The 18,233-nt window shown below is 48.1% G+C and overlaps 1 protein-coding gene across 22 annotated transcripts in view; it reads right to left on the reverse strand.

The window, feature by feature from the left end:
• Positions 1 to 283: 283 nt before the first annotated feature.
• The window catches only part of DTNB (dystrobrevin beta), a 266,778-nt gene continuing 248,828 nt past the window's right edge, over positions 284 to 18,233 (reverse strand). For 4 of the 22 annotated variants that reach the window (XR_008618868.1, XR_008618866.1, XR_008618864.1 and 1 more), the window contains 6 exons: positions 10,145 to 10,304; positions 9,272 to 9,361; positions 5,731 to 5,784; positions 2,230 to 2,264; positions 472 to 887; positions 292 to 373 (listed from right to left, as the gene is read on the reverse strand). Coding sequence is in view for 3 of the 22 variants with exons in the window: in XM_028496875.2 (XP_028352676.1) it covers positions 2,260 to 2,264; positions 5,731 to 5,784; positions 9,272 to 9,361; positions 10,145 to 10,304 (309 nt within the window). In the remaining 19 variants the exon portion in view is untranslated. Of the gene's footprint in view, positions 423 to 471; positions 888 to 2,229; positions 2,265 to 5,730; positions 5,785 to 9,271; positions 9,553 to 10,144; positions 10,305 to 18,233 lie in introns of all 22 variants that reach the window. The other 18 variants (XR_008618861.1, XR_008618860.1, XR_008618852.1 and 15 more) reach the window with 14 other exon arrangements.

Raw genomic sequence — 18,233 nt, forward strand, 5'->3', positions numbered from 1 at the left:
GGAGCACCCCGAGTGCTGGCGAGACGCCAGCAAGAACTCCACCAGGTCACACACACAGGAGATTCGTGCTGTTTCTTTTCTCTTTTCAACCTGCAGTAAATTCCTGTTGCAGAGATGAGACCATGCCCGGAGGGGAGTGATGAAGATGCTAGTCCATGCAGGACTGGGCGAGGTGGGGGGGTGTGCCCGAGGCAGCACCAGCAGTCCCTCCCACTTCGCACCGTCTGGGCTCCCCTCGCCCCAGCGGGTGGTGACGTCTGGCAGCCTGCAAGCCTGGTCCAGGTGAGCAGCCGAAAGATGGACAGGAATGCGCCTCTGGGGGAACACCTCGCCTTCCTCGTGTTGGTGCCAGCTCACTCCACGTCCCCTGTGCCTGTGCAGGACAGACGCACTGTGACTCTCCGAGCAAAGGCTGCTAACATCTGCTGGGGACAAGACAATGTGCAGGGACGGCGCTGTTGGGACGCTTACCTTTCAACTCAGGACATGCCAAGAGTGACAATACTCACACTCTCTCCTCCTTCCCCTCCTTCTCCTCCTTCTCCTCCTTTTAGGGAAGGGGGCATTCTCTTTTCTGGGGGTATCTTGAGTCTTTGGAGTCCTTGCTTAGGTCACAGGGTCAGGAAATGTTTCCAGGAAAGAAGGAACTGTGTTCGCAGTGCAAGGTTTGGAATGTGGTGGTTTCATAGGAAGAAGAATTGTGACTGAGGAGAAGGGCAAAGAGGTCAGAGATGTGCTGAGAAGCACTGAGTGGAAGGGAAGAAAGCCCTAGCCTCATGCCCGAAGACAGCAGAACGTAAGGGTCCACCTGAGTGTGCAGGCTTTTCATTTGACTCTCCAACTCAGTGGTGAGTTTCTCAATATTCCTCCTGGGGTCAGAGGACAGCCTAGGAGCAGAGGATCCAGCTCTGATTCCAGTTCTGGCACCAAGCTCCTGGGTGGTGGGCCTTAGTTTCCTCATGTGTACGAAGAGGGGTGGGCCAGGTGGCAGACACGCCTTTCCTCGTCCTCCAGTTCCTGTGTGCCCTGAGGAGAGGGGCTCTGACAGGCTCCCCGAGGGCAAGTCAGCTCCTGACTGCCTCATGGCTGCGGCAGCCAAGGCCTGCTGTCAGGAAGGGCCTGGTCTGCATGCGCAGTGAGTTCAGGGAGAAGCCTGCCCCAGCCTTGGGGGGTCCGTGATTTCCAGGGCAGCAAGAGAATTTCCGCAGCTCACACTGTCCATCTTTAGCATGCACGATCCCTGAGTCAGTGGAGGCTCAGAGACAGCAGGTCCTGGAGTGCCAGCAGGACAGAACCAACGGGTTGGTGCAGACGGGGGAAGGCGGGGGTGTCAGGAAAAGCCCGGAGGCTGCTCCAGGATAAGACTGCTGAGAAGGGCCTGGGAAAGTTCCTTTTCTGGATCATGGGCTGCAGCCCTGGCTTTTCTGCCTGGAAGATCTGTAACTGAGGAAGATGGCCTAACTTTTAAACACAAGAGGTGGGGGAGGGGAGGGAAGAAAAGACTGAAAAATAAAGAGAAATCTCAAGGCTGCACGAAAGGCATCTATCCTTGAAAGAACCCTTCTCTTGAACAGATTAGTTGTCCAATTATTTTCGTCCCTTCCTTTCAGTGTGCAGCGCATGCCCCAAAACTGCAACACCTTGGAACTGGAACTAGATAAAAGTTAAGGTCCTGAGATGGAAAAGTGTGAAAGACTAATTCCTAAGGGCAGTGGGCATTTGCCTGTGAAGAAATCTGTACTTCTATCAATTTTTTTAGGAAGTGAGAAGGTGCAGCTTGGCCAGGCATCATGGGAAACGACGTGGTCGGCTTTGCAGAGAGTGTGATCCCGTGCTGGCTGTGGTTTGGACCCCCAGAGAGAAATGAGAGTGGCTGGGGGAAATCAGGAGCAAGGAGGCAGCGGCAGCCCCGGGAGTGACCTCTGACGCCCTCCGCTCCCAGAGCCGGTTTCAGCCAGCGGTGTCTGGTCTGCCGCCTGCATCCCAACACAGGTGACACCAAGGCCCGCCTGAGGCCCAGGCCCACAGCAGTGCAGGACGGGTCCGGGCCTGGAAATGCGGCCCAGCCGGTGTGCTGGTGGGTCTGAGCAGAGAAGAGGAGCAGCTGGGCTCATAAAGGAATCCCCAACTTGGATCTCACGTGTTGGGGTGGCTCTGGCTTGGGAAGTGTGACGGAGCAAAGGGAGGAGGGAAAGGGGCCGTGGGGCGGGCAGAGAACGCCGTACTCACCCGCGCTTCCTCTCTGTCCCGGCTCCTCCGCTAACCTGTGCAGCACAGACACAAACGATATACTGAGGTCACAGTCGGGGTCTCTTTGCCACCCGGATGTTCTCCTGGGGCCTCCCTGACCCATGGGCTCCCGGGCCTGCCTCTCCCCTCTTGCTCCTCGTAGGTCGACTTTGCCCGACCAGGTATGAAAACAGAGGGGAGTCACCCAGCCTACAACCAGCAACTGCAACTGACCTAATAGAGCCATGGAAACAAGTGCCTCTCAGGAGGAGGAAGACAGTAATACTAAAATAGAAAGGAATCTACCTTAAACCTAGGGAGCGGTTACAACAGGGGGCACAGTCCGTGTGGCTCTGAAAGTGAACAAGGTGAAAATGGTTTGTTTAAACTATGATAGGAGCAGGAGCTCCTTCCCGCAGACCTATCTGCTTGGGATACTAAATCATACTCTTGTTCACCCTGAAATCTTGAACCATCGCCTGGACCCTCAAAAGCCTGTATCTATTCTCACCAAGGACCACTGCTGTCAGTCTGCCAGACACGCACTAGCGTTAAGTGTGCAAACTGGATTTATAGCTCCCAACACCGTGGGGGCAGGTTCTGGGAGAGGTGATTCTGAAGGACACAGGGACATAAAATGAGGCCGTGGAGTAGCTGCGACGAATTTAGGGCTCTGAAGTCACATGGGGGAAGTTATGTTAGCCTGCGTTTCATCTATATAGTCTTGGTTACAAGTACTGACCCCTCAAGGTGAGGGGATGCAAAGAGGGAATCCAGCGGAGCAGAAGCATATTCCCCAGGGCGCAGCCGGACAGGGAGCCGGGGTGGGGGCGATGAGAGGCCGAGGCTGAGCTGAATGTCGCTGCAAAGTCTGGCTGGGTCATGAGTTCTTCAAAGGTGCCCATTTGGCTCTCACAGTTTTTGCACTGAGCAGACTATGCCTGACAGGGTGCCGACCCCCTTGTGTTTGTATTATGTCAGCATGATTTCAACCCCAAAGAAGCAAATCGTTCTCTCCTTCTGGTTGATACTTATTACCCTCTAATGCCTAGGTGACAGTGGTTACTGCTACCTCAGTCTATGGTAAAATCTCACGCCTAGATCACAGTGGAGAATCAGAAGGTCCATCCATGAAAACACTTGGTTTTAGAACTATACCCACATAACAGCCACACGTTAGCTAGAGGGACATATCCTAGGACCTATACGATGTTGAGAGTCAAACATCCTTTTTAAACCCTACCCATCTCTCACCCCAACTCTTAATACTCTTCCCCTTGGGGATGACACCTAAAAGCCACAGAAACAGAAATTCAGGCATTCTCACGAAAAGATTTCACATAGACATACAAAGCAAGAGGTGCAAAGAAAGAAGAGATGTTGACAGGGCAACACAGGTGCCAAGACAGAGGGACCCTGAGGGTACCAGGTACCAGACAAGGGAAACCATACCCAGTCCATGTGCGAGACAGAGCCTACCTCCAGACTTGAACCAGGTCTAAGGCTACAGTCTGTGGTCAGGGCAAGGCCCAAGTGGTCAAGGCACAGTCCTCTGTGTGCTTCGGGGGAGCGGGGCAGACTGAGGAAAGGCCATGGGAAAAGCTATTGGGAAGGGAGGGGGGTATAAGGGAAGAGAGGCCAAAGAAGCAGCTGTTATGTCTTCAGCCAAGAACATTCCACATGAATGCCGGGATCTGGTTGGACTGTGTGTGCGTGCATGCATGTGTTTGCAGCATGTGTTTACATAAGCGTAAATCTATCTCTGTGTGTCTCCTCTTCTCTTCACCTCTTGCACTACAACCCTCCCGCCTTCTTCCTAGTCCCCCATCGGTATGCGGAAGTCAGTCTTCTCTCCATTTCTTTGCCGCATTTCTAGATGTTTCAAACACCGCTGCCCTCTACTGCTGACCTTTTGACGGCCATGCCAAATACATCATTCTCAGCAATTCATCATAGCTATTGTCCACTTTCTCCCAGGCCTCGCTCTGACTCACTCGATGATTTCAGCACCCGGAGTATGTTTTCCTTCTCCCCGTTTCTTCCTTGGCAATTCCAGTGTCCTTGCTGACCATCTCCAAAGACCTCACTCTCTTATCCACACCAGCCACTATGGGTAAAAGCTCTGGACGCCCCCCTCCCAAGATGCTGCCCCTTTCCCATCACAACTTCCTTTCCCGTATCCAGTTCTTGCCACCCTTCCTTAAGACTTCTCTCCCTTCACGTGGTCTCGCAGTCTGCTCAGACTAAAGCATGGGCGCTGGCGTTAGAGACACCTGGGCTGAGTCCAGGCTCTGCCACTTACTGCCTTACGCCGTTTAACCACCCTGAGCCCTGTCTAGAATCCTTTCCTCGTGGGGCCGTGGCATCAAACAGGAAGGGTGTGTTACGTGCAGAGCATCCAACAGGGACCCGAGAGAGCTGGGCCGGCTCCATCTCATGTTCCACAGCCTCCTCAGGGCAGCCACCCACTTCCCTTCCTGACAAGGTGCTCTCCTGCACACCACCCTGTTTATTTCCTTACGTTTATGAATCTACTGACATCCCACTACATGCCAGGCACTGTTCTAGGCACTGGGGATACAACCTGAACAAAACAGACCAAAGTCTCTACCTTGTGGAGCTTATATTTTTGAAGGAATCCAGCAACTGGACATATTAATACATCACAGAAATAACAGCTAACTCTCAAATGTCCAAAGAGAATTGTGTTATCTGTTCAGGGTAACATAGAAACATGAAGATTAAGAGCATGAAGTTTGGAGTGAGAAAGACCTAGTTCAAATCCAATCTCTACCACTTAATAGCTAGTTGATCTAAATTTCTCTGAGCCTATTTCCTCATTGGTAAAATGGGAATATCATTATATTACATATCTCACCAGGTTGTTGAGGACGGAATAAGATTATACATGGAAATCATTTAGCACAGCTCTTTTGAACATAAGTTATTAAGAAGGTTTTATATACAATAAAATGAGGAAGCATTTCTGTCCCGTGCTGATACCTTTCTCCATTGCTTTTAATTCCTCCAAGAAGCCACAAAACCATTTGGCTATTCTGTCCACAAGATCTCTGCCTCAGAAACTCTTCTTGTATTTATAATCATATGCTCAAAGTTCGATGACTAACTTTTCCTGCCACTTCCTTTTATCTCCTATTTATTTTGCATATCTTAATTTTGCTCTCCTAACTATATTATAAACTCCTTGAGGCAAGGGGTCACGTTTGGTGTTTTACTTGTATCTACCTCCTGTATCCCATCCATCTATCATAGTGTCAGGAAATCAGAAAGCTTTTGTTGATCCACTGACACAACCACCTCTAGGGAAAAACTTGATGGTCAGTTGGGAAAAGTAGGGAGAAGGATCCGTGGGGGTCTGAAAGCTTTGGGGAAAGGTGGCAGCAGGAAGGAAGGCAGAAACAAAAGGGAGAGGGGGATTTCGTTCAGGGGCTAGGGCTCTGGCTCCCATTCAGACTAGGGGTCCTGTGGAGCTGCCTTTACCTCTGTCTTTCCCATTCTGCATCTTCTCTTCTTCTTCCTCTGCACCTTCCCCTGCTGTGAAAACAAGTCCAAGGAGGCCAGTGACCCTTCAGCACAGTAGAAGCATAGGAGGTGGGAGAAGCGAGTAGCTTAGGAGGCTTGGGATGAAACCCTAGCTAAAAGCTCATGGCTTCAGGTCTCCAAGAGTGCTGAAATCACCTAGTCTGCACCCTGTGTGGTCCATGCCCCAGCATCATGTCCCCGTAAGCCCTGAGCCCAGAGAAGCAGTGCAGTCTGACGTCACCCAACCAGCTTCTGGCTCTATTGCTGGCTTCTCTAAGGTGATGATATCTACTAGGCATATGGCTAACACCTTGCATTCAGGTTCAAGAAAACAACCATAATAGTGTACAGCAGGGAATACCTAGATGAACACTGGCTTCTGTTAAAAAAACAAACAAACAAACAAAAAACTGGTTTTAGCTGATGACAAACTTAAAATGACTGAACAGTGCAAAGTGGCTATGTGGAAAAAAGCTAACGCCATCTAAGGTTACTTTCCCTGGGGCCTGCTCAGGGAGGTGGCAGAGCTCACTGTGCTGGGGGCGGAGCGGGGGGCAGGGGCAAGACCCCTTACAATGTGGAGACGTGCTCAGCCCTGGAAACTCACTTTGAACCAGGGCCTTGCAACACTTGGGCACACGGGATGGTCAAGTGAAACCCACGTCACGTGAGGAATGGCTGAAGGAACCGTGAACGGCTGCCTAAAGAGGAGAGGCTGCGGGAGAGCCACGTGATCTGCCATCAGATACTGGAAAGGCTAACGTGAGAGGAGGGACTGAGCTCACTCTGGGTAGCTTTAGAGGGTGGAATGAGGATCAATTCGCTATAGAAAGGCAGATTTTGGCTCCCTGATAAGGAAGAACTTCCCAGTGAGGAGAGCTGGTCATGAATGAACTCGCTGGAAATATTCAAACAGAGGACTTTTATATCAGGCAGCAACCTGGATGAAATGACTTCCAAGATCCTTTCCAACTCTAAGAGTCCATCATTTGTGAAAAGATTTCAGAAAAGATGAGGAGGGCAAGCTATGGATATAAACAGTAGGTCCACGCCGTACAGAATACATGGAAGATAATTTGAGCACCTAACCTCATCCTCATGAAAATCTCGACAGTGATGGTAAAAACAGGTTGGGGACTTCCTGGGGACGCAGTGGTTAAGAATCTGCCTGCCAATGCAGGGGACGTGGGTTCGAGCCCTGGTCCAGGACGACCCCACATGCTGCGGAGCAACCAAGCCCGTGCGCCACAACTACTGAGCCTGCGCTCTAGAGCCCGCGAGCCACAACTACTGAGCCCGCATGCTGCAACTACCGAAGCCCGCCCGCCCTAGAGCATGCGCACCACAACCACTGAAGCCTGCGCGCCTAGAACCCGTGCTCCGCAACAGGAGAAGCCACCACCATGAGAAGCCCGCACACCACAACAAAGAGTAGCCCCCGCTCGCCGCAGCTAGAGGAAGCCCGCGCGCAGCAACGAAGACCCAACACAGCCAAAAAAATAAATTAAAAATATTTTTTTAAAAAACAAAAAAAACATGTTGGTGTTGGGCTCTTCCACTCACTGAGAAACTGGCAGCCTTGCATGTAAAGGGAGTTTACCTCTCTGTTTGATAGAGATACTGTGCCATGTGCGGGCCAAGTCCACATCTACCGTGGACTTCAGGGCTCGGGAAAGTGGAGCATCAGTGAAAGGGGCCCTCGTGGGATTGCAGACATGATCCCTTGTCCTGTGCGGGGATAAGGACAGTGTGGTGGTAAGAGCATCAGCTTAATGTTCAGACCTAAGCTCTAGGACCAGCTTTGTCCCTTCAAGCTGTGTAACTTTAGGCAAATATCTTTTCTGATAATCACTCACTGCATTTCTAAAGTAAGGGGAGTGGACAATGTGATCTCTAAGGTACCTTTCAAATACATTTATATAGTTTTGTTAAAACTATCCTTTCTTACTAGGAGAGATTGCTGAGTATCCCCATACCCTTACTTATTATGAAGCTGTTTGGTCTCTATGTTTGTGTTTAATGATGTCTAGTTACCTCCCAAGCTAGTGTAATGAGCTCACGAACCACTCATTTTGCACATACCCTAATACGTGGCCATGAGGCATGAGTGTGGTTAATTTCCATGGCCTGAAATCCCCTAAGAAATTCCCTCCAGAAGTGGGATTTCTGGCATCTGTGGGGAGCTATGTTAGGGAAGGGACTTTCTAATCACCCATGAGGTCATCTCAAAGGTGGTCATCTCTTCTGTTTGTGTGTGTGTGGAGGGGAGCAGTGCTTCTAAAAGGGATTGAGAAATGGTACCAGAACGGAGACAGTGTTACTGTAATGCTGCCTGAACAGGAGAACTGGCATCTTAACTGTACTGAAAAAACCAACACAGGCCACACACTTATTCTCTTCTAAATGAAAACAGCAGATCTGAGAGCGAAGCCGTGGGCCAGACCCTGGCCTGGTCCCATGACAACACTAAAGGCATATGCTTTCTCCTACAAAGGTCTGAAGGAGTACACAAGGCTCACCTTCCCTAAGCGCATGCACAGATGATTTCAATGTATTGTGTTTGAATAAGTACATGCATCTGAATAGCCCACTGAAAACCTGCTTTATATTTTTATTCAGTAACCTTGTTAAGCTGGTTCAAGGTATCCAAAAGCATTATATTAGGTGGAAAGACACAAAAGAGGGCCATCTGTATGAGTGACCCGCAGCACTTAGGAAGGGAATCTGTTTGTTTAATATATAACACGGGAATCTGACCACCATAAAAAAGATGAGCAAAATATCTGACGGCTTCAAAACTGATGTAATCATGGGGATTCTTGAAGACATGCTGATATGGGAATGGCCTTCTATTTTTTCTCTCCTTCCTGGGTATTATGTAAGGGGAAATATGCCATGAGGTAAGGGTCTCTGGAAAATCACTGAAATAGCTAAGAGACAGACAGACTGAGAAAGAAGTCATAGATAAGACTGAACATGAGGAACGAAGGAAGCAACAGACTCAGGTCATGAACTTCCAGTGAAATCAGAGCCTCGTCATGGACAAAAGGAGAGAATAGGGTTTCAAAACCAAATCAAATAGGAGAAAGCAGAAAGGCAGCCGGGAGAAAGTCCAGAAGCTTTTGCAGCTGATGCGGTTCCAGTCATCCAGGAAAGCTCTGGAGCGAGACAGCTGAGCAGGCCTAAGGAAAGAGCAGCTGTGGAGGAAGCACAGATGGAAGACAAATTAAGTGAGGAAGGGGCCTAACTGAGCTGAATTTCTTTAAAGTCGGAATTGTGTTTGCTCCATAGGGCATACTCTTAAGAGGAACCTAAACGTGTGATTATCTCTATGTGATCACGTGCGGGAGAGAGGCTCCCAGGATGAAGGCATCCGGCGCATCCCTGGAAGGCAAGAAGACTGCGTGGTGAAATGAGGGAGACGCTTTACCACGCAGTGAGGCAGCGGGAAGGGCGCGGAGGGGGAGGTGGGAGGCTGGGCGGGCGCTGTGGGCGTCACCTGAGTGGAGCTCCTTCACCAGGGATGACATGGTGCTGGTGATGGAGTCAGCGGCCACCAGCAGGTCATTGCGGAGGTCTCTCCTCGTACCTGAGGGCAGTCAGAGCAGATGGCGATGCCGGGTGGGTTGGGGGGAGAGAGCTGAGCGAACGCCTCGGTCGGCGGGGCCCTGGGACTCAGGGCAGAATTCCTAGGGGGAGATGGGCCGAGCAGCTCTGCCTGCTCCCAGGCCATCAGGAGCACCGGTACCCAGGTCTGTGGTCCTCCTCCCTCTTCTCTACCTGAAGAGCAGGACCCTGTCAACTCCATACTTCTCAGCCACAATCAAAGGAGGTGGATTCTAGAACAAATGCTCAGGCAGGACTTACTCGCCAGCTCCACCTCCCTGCTCTTGTCTCTGCCCCAAGAAGACTTCCTGAGCTGCCTTGTCTTCCCCCAACCACATAACATCGCTGGCCGTTAGCTCCACAGACAAGGAGGCTTCAGCAAGGTCCTGTTTAGACTTCCACTCCTTCTCTTGTTTGCTCTAAAGACTTTCCAGGCCGAGCACCCGACTTCGGGAATGCTTCCATCCAATCCCTCCGGAGGAGGCAAAGCCCAGAGGACAAGGCATTTCCCACAATCCAGAAAAAAGAGCACAGAAGCCCAGGAGGCCTGTACTTCGCACATGTACAAAGCCTGCAGACCTCCCGTTGCAGACCAGCCCATCTAATGAGAAGGGGTCAGCGTTTGACTTATTTTTACTGTATGTGAAAATCTGATCATTTAAAGCGAAGTGCACAAACGAAAAGAAACTGGGAAAATCTCAGTAGGAATCTTGTCCACGTTTCCAAACCCCCTCAGCGCTCCATTATACTCTGCTCCCGGACTCACCCTGGGCAAAGGCCTCCTGCACGTCCCCACCGACTCCGCTCAGCGGGTCCTGCGGGCAGTGGGTGGGTGTGGAGCCAGCGGAGGTGGAGCGCACGGGCATGGGCATTGGGTGGCCGCCTCCGTGAGTGGGCGACGTATGCGGCGATCCTGTGGCCTGAGCCTGGGAGAATCAAAGAGATAAAACATGTCATCTCGGGTGCCTTACCTCTTTGAGGAAGGGGAAAGTCGTTTTTTTCAGTCAACCCGAGCCAGTTCAGGGCCTCAGTTCAGTGGTGCAATGGCAGTGCACGATCACATTTGAAAGGAAGGAGTCAGGCTGCCTCCAGCACTGGTGAGAGGAAGAAAAGGGAAGGAAAGGGAGAGAACAAAGAGGGAGGAGGGAGAAGAGTCAGCAGGAACATTGAAGAACGGACTAAAAGCGGGAGGGGAAGGGGCAGAGGCGTGCACGGGGAGGGGCGCCTTCCAGGTGGACAGGTGGAGCAGAGTAGCTGGTTGGAGGATCTGGGAGGGGCTGGGGTCATGGGGCTGGGGTCCCACAGCTGGGAAATAATATACAAACATCTTTGATTTTTGTTTGCAAACACATTCAGGTGCATTATTTCATTTGATCCTCACAACTTGTGAGTAGAAGGGGCACGTGTTTTTGTATCCATTTTACAGAAGAAAAACAAGGATGAAGAGAGGAAGAGCTCTGTGTCAGGCTGCACGGCTCATCAGCGGGAGACGCTGGAACAAGCCCTTCTACTTCAAGGGCAATGACACGTGTTCTGCGCCTCTGCAGCTGCCAGGCCACAGGGAGCGCGCCTGAGTTTGCGGGTCAGGAGTCTAGCTGCAGGCTGTTCCCAGGAGCCCGGTCATCTGGCCCGTCACGCTGCACCCATCAGGCACACACAGTGAGGTCTTCTGTGAGCCATCCCGTGGGGGCTAGGTGAGAATGGACACACATTTAGTGGAAACCAAACTTCCCTTGTGAGGCTCTACCTCAGTTTTGGAGAAAGCTTGGAGCAATGGGATAAAATTTTAAAACTCCAGTTAAAGGGAGCTCGCTGAGATTTGGGCTCTGCTGCTCTTCAGAGGAAGGGCAACTGAGGGTGGCATATAGACCGGGGTTTTCTTTGGAAGCAAAACTGGGAAAATATAAGCCAAAGTGTGCAAATGAGTTCAAAGGAAGATAATTATCTTTTGGGATCTGGCTCAGAAACCCCACGTACAAACAGAACCTGCCACCTCGAACAGGCTGACAGGCTGTGTGCACAAAGCCCCAGCTCAACGCTTCACCCAGTGTGAGCGCCGGACCAAACGGAAATGGTGTGTTCCCCGTCGTCCTTGCTTTGATTCGTGTCTGTGTGTTTTAATTTGAGAAACTTAAAAACTACAGAAAGCTTAAAAGTGGAACATAATAGACCACTCAAATTGATAATTAATATTGTGTCAAATTTATTCCAACCTAAAAACATTGCAGATAAATCTGAAGACCCCTTTGACTGCTAATTTTTTCCAGTCCCCTCCTCTCTTCCCTTCAGAGGCAGCCACTGTCAAAGGTTTTGGTGTGAAACTTTTTACCTATGTGTACATATGTAATTATGAATAATATATGACATTTCGTGCCTTTAAATTTTGCATGAACGGCTATCATACTGCACATATCATTTTGCAATTTGCTTTTATCATCTAGCATACTTTAAAAAATGTTATTGAAGTATAGTTGATTTACAATGTTGTGTTTAATTTCTGCTGTACAGCAAAGTTAGCATACTTTTTGAGATCTTTCCATGATAAAAATAAATATGAACTTAGACCCTTACCTCACATTATATACAAAAACTAACTTAAAATGGATCATACCAAATATAAGAACTAAAATTATAAAACTCTTAGAGGGAAAGATTAGACAATGACTTTTCAGATATGACACAAAAAGTATATATTACAAAAGAAAAACAGATAAATTCGACTTCATTAAAATTAAAAACTATTTTTAAAGGACACCTTTAAGAAAGTGAAAAAAACTCAGAGGATGGGAAAAGTTTTTGCAAATCATATATCTCATAAGGGACTTATATTAGGAATATCTACACAACATTATAAATCAACTATACTTCAATAAAAATATTAATTTAAAAAAAAATATAAAGATCTCTTGGGACTTCCCTGGTGATCCAGTGGGTAAGACTTTGCGCTCCCAATGCACGGGGCCCGGGTTCGATCCCTGGTCAGGGAACTAGATCCCACATGCCTGCCACAACTAAGAGTCCACGTGCTGCAACTAAGAAGTCCGCAAGCTGCAAGGAAGATCCCGCGTACCGCAACTAAGACCTGGTGCAGACTAAATAAATAAATAAATATTTAAAAAGAAAGATCTCTTACACTCAATAATAAAAGGACAGGTTACCTAATTTTAAAATAGGCAAAGGATCTGAATGGACATTTCTCTAAAGAAGATATGCAAATATCCAATAAGCATATGAAAAGATGCTCAATATTATTGGCCATTAGGGAAATGCAAATCAAAACCACAATGAGCGGGACTTCCCTGGTGGTGCAGTGGTTAAGAATCCACCTGCCAACGTAGGGGACACAGGTTTGATCCCTGGTCCAGGAAGATCCCACATGCCACGGAGCAACTAAGCCTGTGCGCCACAACTACTGAGCCTGCGCTCTAGAGCCCGCGTGCCACAACTACTGAGACCACGCGCTGCAACTACTGAAGCCCATGTGCTCTAGGGCCCGTGTGCCGCAACTACTGAAGCCCACGCACCTAGAGCCCATGCTCCGCAACAAGAGAAGCCACCTCAATGACCGTGCACCGTAACGAAGACTAGCCCCTGCTTGCCGCAGCTAGAAAAAGGCTGCATGCTGCAACGAAGACACGATGCAGCCAAAAAACAAAACAAACAAACACAAAACCAAAAAAAACCAAAAAACCACAATGAGCTACAACTTCACACCCCCTAAGATGGCTATAATAAAAAAGACAGATAATAACAAGTGTTGACAAGAATGTGGAGAAACTGAAACGCTCCTAAACTGCTGGTAGGAATATAAAAATGGTGCAGCTGCTTTAGAAAACAGTTAGGCAGTTCCTCAAAAGTTTAAACATTGACTACCATATGACCCAACAATTCCACTCCTACATGTATATACTGGAGATAAATGAAAATCTATGTATACACAAAAATTTGTACACAAGTGTTCATGGCAGCATTATATATAATAGCCAAAAAGTGAAAACAAATCCAAATGTCCAGGGACTTCCCTTGTGGTGCAGTGGTTAAGAATCCGCCCGCCAATGCAGGGGACACAGGTTCGATCCCTGGTCCAGGAAGGTTCCACATGCCACAAAGCAACTAAGCCCGTGTGCCACAACTACTGAGCCTGTGCTCTAGAGCCCGCGAGCCACAATTACTGAGGCCACGTGCCACAACTACTGAAGCCCGCGCACCTAGAGCCTGTGCTCCGCAACAAGAGAAGCCACCTCGGGACTTCCCTGGTGGTACAGTGGTTAAGAATCCGCCTGCCAATGCAGGGGACACAGGTTCGATCCATGGTCCGGGAAGATCCCACATGCTGTGGAGCAACTAAGCCTGTGTGCAACAACTACTGAGCCTGCATGCCACAAATACTGATGCCTGTGCGCCGCAACAAGAGAAGCCACTGCAATGAGAAGCCTGCACACCACAACGAAGAGCAGCCCCTCTTGACGCAACTAGAGAAAACCCGCACGTAGCAACGAAGACCCAATGCAACCAGAAAAAAAAAAGAAAAAGTGTCGAGGAGGGCATGGAGAAAAGGGAACCCTTGCGCACTACTGGTGAGAAGGTAAACTGGCGCAGCCACTAGGCAAAGTGGCATTTTTCCTCAAAAAATGAAAAACAGAACAACCATATGATCCAATAATCCCACTTCTGTGTATATATCCAAAGAAAATGAAAACAGGGACTTCCCTGGTGGTCCAGCAGTTAAGACTCCGTGCTCCCAATTCGGGGGCCCAGGTTTGATCCCTGGTCAGGGAACTAGATCCCACAACTAAAGATCCCACATGCTGCAACTAAAAAAATCCTGCATGCAGCAACTAAAAGATCCCACACGTTGCAACGAAGATCCTTCGTGCCACAACTAAGATCTGGCACAGCCAAATAAATTAAAAAAAAAAAAAAAAAAGAAAATGAAAACAATCTTGAAGAGATATTTGAACTCCATATACACTTGTTCACTGCAGCATTATTCACAATAGCTAGGATATGCAAACAACCTAAGTGTCCATCAACAGAAAAATGGATAAAGATGATACGGTATATATGTACAATGGAATATTTTTCAGCCATGAGAAAGAAGGAAATCCTGTTGTGTTATTTATGGTAAGTGAAATAAACCAGACAAAGAAAGACAAACACTTCATGGTATCATCAATATGTGGAATCTAAAAAAAAAATCACACTCAGAAACTGAGAGTAGAAAAGTAGTTGCCAGGGGCTGAGTGGTGGGGGAATAGGGAGAGGTTGGTAAAAGGGTGTAAACTTCCAGCTAAAACATAAGGTCTGAGGATCTAATATTACATGGTGACTACAGTTGGTAATATACTATTGTATAGTTGAAATTTGCTAAGAGAGAACTTAAATGTTCTCACACACACACAAAATATAAAAATGTGAGGTGATGGATATGTTAATTAACTAGACGGGGAAATCCTTTCACCATGTATAGGTTTATTAAGTCTCTACAATGTATACTTTAAATATCTTACAATCTTATGTGTCAATTATACTTCAATAAAGCTGAAATAAATATAGAATAAATTATTAAAAAAGAACCTGTGTCTAGAACATATAAAAAAACTCTTGTAACTGAATAATAAGACAGGCAACCCAATTACAAAACAGGCAAAGACTTGAATAGACATTTCATGAAATAAGATATACAAATGAGCTAAAAATTACATGAAAAATGCTCAACACGAGTACTCAGGGAAATGAAAACTGGAATCACAAAGAGATACCACTTACCGACTGAAATAGCTACAATCAAAAAGATTGACAAGGATGTGGGAAAAGGGAAACCCTTGTACACTGCTGATGGGACTGTAAAATGGTACAACCACTTTGGAAGACAGTCTGGCAGTTTCTTACAATGTTAAATGTAAACTTACCATATGACCCAGAGATTTCACTCCTGAGTATGTACCCAAGAGAAATAAAAACATAGGCTCATCCAAAACTTGTACACCAACGTTTATTAGCAACATTTAGTTTAATAGGCCAAAAGTGGAAATAACCCCAAAGTCTACTGACTGGTGAATGACTTAAAATGTGGTTAATCCATATAATGGAATACTACGAAATCTCTTTTTTTTTTTTGTGGTACGCGGGCCTCTCACTGTTGTGGCCTCTCCCATTGCGGAGCACAGGCTCCAGACGCACAGGCTCAGTGGCCATGGCTCATGGGCCCAGCTGCTCCACGGCATGTGGGATCTTTCCGGACCGGGGCACGAACCCGTGTCCCCTGCATCGGCAGGCAGATTCTCAACCACTGCGCCACCAGGGAAGCCCCGAAATCTCTTTTTGATGTTTTTATCCCGGTTTAACTTTTATAATAATTTTCCATTGACAATTCAACATGTTCTATCTTTTGAAATATTCTCTTCTATTTTGTCAGTGGTTATAAAACATTTATTATTATTTAGTCTTTCAGGGTATATATCTTTTCTTCCTGACTAGTTTATAAACCTTAGGAGTCCAGTTTTGTCCAGATAACATTATCACATATTAATCATTGTATTTTGGGAAAAAACCTCCACCTTTCACCCTATAATTATCACTCTCTGCTTTTTTGGCCATTTTTATGGGAGATGGGGCAAATAATAAAGCATAAAATTCATTCTAGTTTGGAAAGTGCTTATGAGCAATCAGACCTAGCAGTTTCAGCCCCAATCCAAACTAGATAAGGAAGCTGGGAAGAAGGTGAGAGAATCTGCAGAGAAGGCAAGAAAGTCTGATGCAGAGGCTTGGCTTTGCAGGAAAGTCCTGAGCCAGCACAGTGTGGGATGTAGGAGATCACAGAAGTGGTGGATACCAGCAATGCCCAGGCCTTTCCTGGGCCTTCCCAGGGCTGAGGGGAACAGAATAAAGGTCGTTTCTTGGGTTGCCTGGGCAGCCTCAAGGAAGGACCCCACGCAGCCAATAGCTTCCCATAGGCTGATACTGTGAGAAGTGATGAGCCCAAAGCTATCTCTCCATCACAGAGGAGTTAGAGCCTCGGTGAGGTCAGGTGTGGACCCTGGATGCTGGGGGAGTCTACGAACAAGGATGCCTCAGCCACTGAATGGAGGGTGCTGCCCACGAGAACCAGGCCTGGCCACAAGCAAAGGACATGATGGCCTCAGCACAGGTCAACTTGGAGCTATGGACACTCCTCCACTGATGGCACAGCACCCAGCAAAAGGCCCCAAGCTGGAGCACTCATTTTGGGTGCAGGAAGGGGGATAAGAATCTCTGAAATGACTGGCTTCAGAGTTTTCCTAGAAATGCCCAGACTAAGTGCCCATCTCAGAAAGTGAGCGCTCAAGAGGGAAATTAAGGCCACTTAAATAATTTTTTTTCCTAAGTATGTGGCCTGTGAAATTCAAATTCACTTCACTGTATGACAGTTATCTGGACAGTTATCTGGACAGTTATGCTGTCCAACCCAGTATTAAAACATGTGGCAAGTACTCAATAAACCTCGGTGAGAAGAGCCAGGCATCACCACCCAAGGACTGAGTGTCACAGTCGTTAAGACTGGAGATGAACAAATAGGTTGCTTCTTAAGACCATGAAGCTGAACCTCTGCAAATATTTTAACAGGAAAATGAGGATGGGTTATGAGGTAAGAGGGATGGACAGGGGTGGACAGCCACATGTGGCTACATCTCTAGGATCAGGAAATGAAACCTACTACCCACCATCAGCTTGAAAATAATCAGGCCCCCTTCCTGGGATCACTGCCCAGGACATGCCTTCTGAGGAAGATAGAAACCAGACTCCTGACATTGCCTTTGTTCAGAGCAGTAGAAAGAGAAAAGCTCAGACTGCTGGGAAGGCATAATTTTCCCCATGGATCTCAAACTTCAGCCCTTGGCTTCAGCATCATGTTGTATTAAAGCAATGCTAGGATGGAGCTGTCAGGAGCCCTACGTGCATTCTGGGTCCAGCAGAGCAATGCCGGTTTGGCATCCTTGTGGGGCAGTAAATCCCAAAGGCCCCGGAGAGGCACAGGTCATAGGTAATCGACATGCAGGTACTCCAGCCAGGCCCGAAGCTGAGGGATCCGGAATGGGGTTGATCTGGAATGAGGCATATGCTGGTGCAACGGAGGTCAACTGACTCTGCTCCTGGGCCGTTTAGACAACAACCATCTACTGAAAGGACTGCACTCTCTCTTGCCTTCAGGCCTCTACTTGCTGTTCTCTCTGCCAGGAGCACTACCCCCTGTGTGGTGTCTGACCAGCTCCCACTGGGCTTCCAGCTGTCTGCTTCCTTGTCACCTCCCTCAGAACCCTGTACAGCAGTAATCTCACCCCTCAAATTTATCTTCCTTACCATTGTGCTTACCACATGTAAAGGCTTAATAAATATTTGTTAAATGACAATGAGGTGTATCAAGTGTCTGACCCTTTATCTTCTGTAATGGAAAGCGGGAACGTAGCCAGAGCGGGCAATGATCTCCGGGGAGGACTAAATCTATCGTCATCAATAAAGCTTTATGTGAAATACTTTAACTAGGTAACTAACCGTGGCGGGCAGACCTCTGAGGAGGCCTCCAGTGACACCCTCCCTTCCCGTAGTCACCTCTGGTGTTATCCGCTCCCCTTGAACGTGGGCGGGGTGTAGTGACTGCTTCTGATGAATCAGGCCAATGGGATGTCATTTCTGAGATCAGCTGATAAAAGACCATGACTTCTGTCTTGTCCACACATATTCTCTCCCGCTCTTGCCCCTGCTCACGCTAAGGAAGCCAGCTGCCATCTTGCGAGCTGCCCTGCGGAGAGGCCCACCTGGCAAGGAACTGAGGGTGCCTTCCGGCCATTAGCCGGTACTGAACTGTGGCCCTCGAT

The sequence above is a fragment of the Physeter macrocephalus genome, chromosome 12 (genome assembly GCF_002837175.3).
Source record: "Physeter macrocephalus isolate SW-GA chromosome 12, ASM283717v5, whole genome shotgun sequence".
Taxonomy (NCBI): domain Eukaryota; kingdom Metazoa; phylum Chordata; class Mammalia; order Artiodactyla; family Physeteridae; genus Physeter; species Physeter macrocephalus.